General features: G+C 35.7%; 1 protein-coding gene across 1 annotated transcript in view; it reads right to left on the reverse strand.

Moving 5' to 3' along the window:
• LOC106873036 (filamin-B) overlaps positions 1-4,194 on the reverse strand; it is a 164,815-nt gene that overhangs the window by 8,933 nt on the left and 151,688 nt on the right. Inside the window, exons 39-41 of the mRNA XM_052974705.1 lie at positions 3,604-3,747; positions 1,515-1,640; positions 414-560 (exon numbers count right to left, since the gene is read on the reverse strand). Of these exons, the coding sequence (XP_052830665.1) occupies positions 414-560; positions 1,515-1,640; positions 3,604-3,747 (417 nt within the window). The remainder of the gene's footprint in view (positions 1-413; positions 561-1,514; positions 1,641-3,603; positions 3,748-4,194) is intronic.

Genomic DNA, 4,194 nt, shown 5'->3' on the forward strand with positions numbered 1-4,194 from the left:
TATATATATGCATACAAGGATGTATTTCATTTCAGTCTGCCAAACACGGACTGAACTTAGAAATTTGCTTGAGAAGCAAAATTCTAATGACGCAGCACCTATCTATATATATATATATATATACACACACACATACATACATATACACATAAACATGCATCTATGCATACACATTCACTACACACAGACACATACCCACTCATATACACACACACACACATACAAACACACACACCCACTATATACATATACACACAGAGATATGCATACATATATAAGACACTCATATACACATGCATGCATACAATTATAATGCCTGTATAGAATGTGCGATGAAGTAGGGTGGTGGTGGGGATGATGGTGGCGGCAGTGTTGGTGATGGTTGTTATGTACAAATGGTTTAATTGAAATACCTGGCCCTGCTTCAGAAACATCAAAAGGAATTCTCTTTTCCTCGTTAACAACGAGATGGACACGGTCATTGGGATCCATGAAACGCTGCCAACCTCCAGTTACATTGACTTTACGAGGATCAACAATATAGGGGTGGAAAGGACTTCCTGTAAAGAAAACACATCTATATTAATAAAAGCAAAATTCTGTCTGTCCGTCTGGGACCCCTATTTCCTCAATCTACATTTGCTCTATATAGACATATTATAACCCTTTTGGAATCAGGGTGACACTGGGATTAGTAATAGTAATGATGATGATGATAATAATAATAATGGTTTCTGATTTAGGTACGTGTCCAGCAGTTCATGAGTGGAACTGAACTCACAATACATGGACTGGTGGTCCAACATTATATTCATTTGGTCAGTTTTAACCCATTACTATTGCTGATATTAATAACAAACATATTTTTATTAGTCAAGATTTTCTTGAAAGTTCTAGAATTAAAATACAGAGAATTAGTCCTGAATTTTTGAAGTTAGGTATTAATATTTAATTTACTGTGTGTGTAGACACACACATTTGTTCTCTCTCTCTCTCTCACACACACACGGCCTAGTGGTTAGGGTGTTCCACTCATATAATCGCTAGATGGTGTGTTCAATTCCTGGACCAAGCAATGGATTGTGTTCTCGAGCAAAACACTTCATTTCATGTTGCTCCAGTCAGTTCAGCTGTAAATGGGACTCCCTGCAACAGATCAGCTTTCTGATCAGGGAGCATCTTGACCTGCCAGTGGGGTGGCATCATTTGAAAGCTAAAATAATGCAAAGCGCATTGTGACCAGTGATGTACAATGTCTGATAATCTGGTTGGTCACATGATGCATGTATACACACACACATACATACATATGTACGTACATACATAAACACACATCCATTCATACAGAGGGAGAGAGAGAGAGAGAGAGAGAGAGAGAGAGAGAGAGAGAGAGAGAGAGAGTGTGTGATAATATAAAAAAACTACTCCCCACCCCCAAAATAGGAAGCAAAATTAATGGTAACTGTTGTTGCAAAGATGGGGGTTAGATGCGGCTGCGAAAGACATAGATTTACCTTGTATTTCTCGATCGTTCCACTTGACAAGGATATCATAAAATCCAGTTTCAACTGGAACATAAGTTACCGTGTAGGTACCATTGCTCTCATGGTGAATGTTACATTTGGCAATAGAATTCGGTCCTTGGAAAGAAATGAAAAATAACACGAAATACATTTTAAAAGAAAGTTGGAAAAATAAAAGGTATTTTTTACAAAAAAAAAAAACAACACAAAAACAAAAAGAAAATCAAAGATAATTTTAGGTTGAAAGATAAATTGTTGGAGGAGACGGGACTTAAATATTTACCTTCTTGCTTTGTGTGTGTCATGCATTTTATTTCTTATATTTTTTTATAGGTTTCAATTATTGGCTTGTGGCCATGCTGGGACACCACTTCGAAGGGTTTCAGTTGAACAAAACTCCTCTACATTTAAAAAAAAAATTTTTGAAGTCTGGTCCTTATTCTATCAGTTGTTTTTGTTTAACTGCTATGTTATGGAGATGTACACCAATCAACACCGGTTAAGTAGTGGTGGATCCAGTTAAATTTGAACTCACAACAAAATGAGGCAAGATAAATACTGTTAGGCAAGGTTTTTAGAGCACTAACGACCCAGTTCAAGAAATTCATCAGTGAAATTGGAATTGACATGAGGGTAGATCATGCACCCCACAAAACTGCTTTATTGGGGACAGCTAGGATCTTGAGATTGGTACTTGGGTGTTGGATATCTTATATGAAACTTAACACCTAAGTACCAAGACTTATAATTTGTGGAAAAAAGACCCTGTGAGACCTTTGGCAACAGGTTGCTGTCTGCTCTCACAGAATTAACAGGGGCCAGTGAATTAGAGAACTCTGAGAAATGAAATATACAGTAATCCCTTGACTATTGTGAGTGTTATGTTTCAAAGCCCCCTGCAATAAGTGAAAATCCACGAAGTAGAAACAGTACTGCATTTTTTATTATTATCATTATAATTTGTATATATTTATTTTATCATAAATGCAAAACAACACTACAGAGGAATCGATGTAAGCTTAAATGATAAACCGCAATAGGTGAACCACGATGTTGCGAGGGAATAATAATGTTGTGTTTATGTCTGTTTTTCCTAACTGGCATGGGTTAGAAGAAACTGATTCAGTATTTAAAACCTTTGATATTCAGATTCCTCTGCCAAATGTAATGCTTATTTATCCACATTAATTTGAATTAATCCTGCATTATCTTTGAGATTTCAATGATGTGATTGTTTATTTTTAGAATGACATTGTGAGGTAGGTGTGAGAGGTTGGATCTGGCCAGTTTGAACAGAAAAACAGGCAGAATATTTTGGGTTCGGTTGGTTTAAATGCTAAAGTGTTAGAATAGGATGCTTGTCTTGATGCAACGAGTGATAAACTGGGTCATGTGTTGGTATCTATGTATACGTTTTTGGTGGACAAGGACCGGGCCATTTCTGAGGTAATTGTCTCGGTCACGGATACAGTATATAGTACCAGTGACTGGACGTATGAATCACCATCACTAAACTGATTGTTTAGTGTCTTAGCCATTTAGTCATTTGTTTACTAGAAAAGAAAAATATTTTATTCAAAGAAATCCTTTTGATAAAAGAAATGCAAACAGACACACAAATGACTATCAAGTATGTTAAGTAAACAGTTACATATATACACATGTTAACAGATATTTATAAATTATGTTAAGCACACACACACACACACACACACACAGACAATTGTTTTGAAACTATGTAAAGTACACACACAGACATGTTAGCACATAACACAGCTGTTTATAAACTATGTTAAACATACATATATACATATATATACATACATATATATATATACACACACACACACTAATACTCGAACACATGTTTATAAACTATGTTAGATATACGTGTACACATAAACACACACACACAGATGTTTATAAATTATGTTAAGTATGCATGCACACACACACACACACACTAACACAAACATGTCCCAAACTATGTTATGACCACATACCTGTCCACACACACACACACACACACAAAGGTAATTGCGTCCAGAAACTTGAAGATCAACATTAATTCAATTCTCACCATCAACTTGTACAAATAAATCTCCTCTCAAGCCTGAAGAATCAACAACGAAAGTGGCTGGCTTATTTACTTCCCCTTTATGAAGTCCGTCACCACGAGCTGTTGGCAGGGCACCATCTCCTACTTTTTGTATAATCGGTGTTCCTACAAAAGAAAGGGCAGCAATGAGAATAACAACAATAATTGAATGTATTAACACACATACACACATGCATACAGATGTGATAGATAGATAGATAGATAGACAGTTAGAGAGATAGACAATTAGAGAGATAGACAGATAAATCGACAGATAGACAGACAGATAGATAGATAGATAAATAAATAGACAGATGGACAGCGAAATAGATAAATAGACAGATAGACAATCAGACAGACAAACAAATAGAGAGATAGATAGACAGACAGTGAGACAGACAGATAGATAGATAGATAGAGAAATAGAGAGATAAATAGACAGATAGATAGATAGATAGATAGACAGTTAGAGAGATAGACAGACAGACAGATAGATAGATAGATAAATAAATAGACAGATGGACAGCGAGATAGATAAATAGACAGATAGACAATCAGACAGACAAACAAATA

Source organism: Octopus bimaculoides, chromosome 19, assembly GCF_001194135.2.
Source record: "Octopus bimaculoides isolate UCB-OBI-ISO-001 chromosome 19, ASM119413v2, whole genome shotgun sequence".
NCBI classification, from domain to species: domain Eukaryota; kingdom Metazoa; phylum Mollusca; class Cephalopoda; order Octopoda; family Octopodidae; genus Octopus; species Octopus bimaculoides.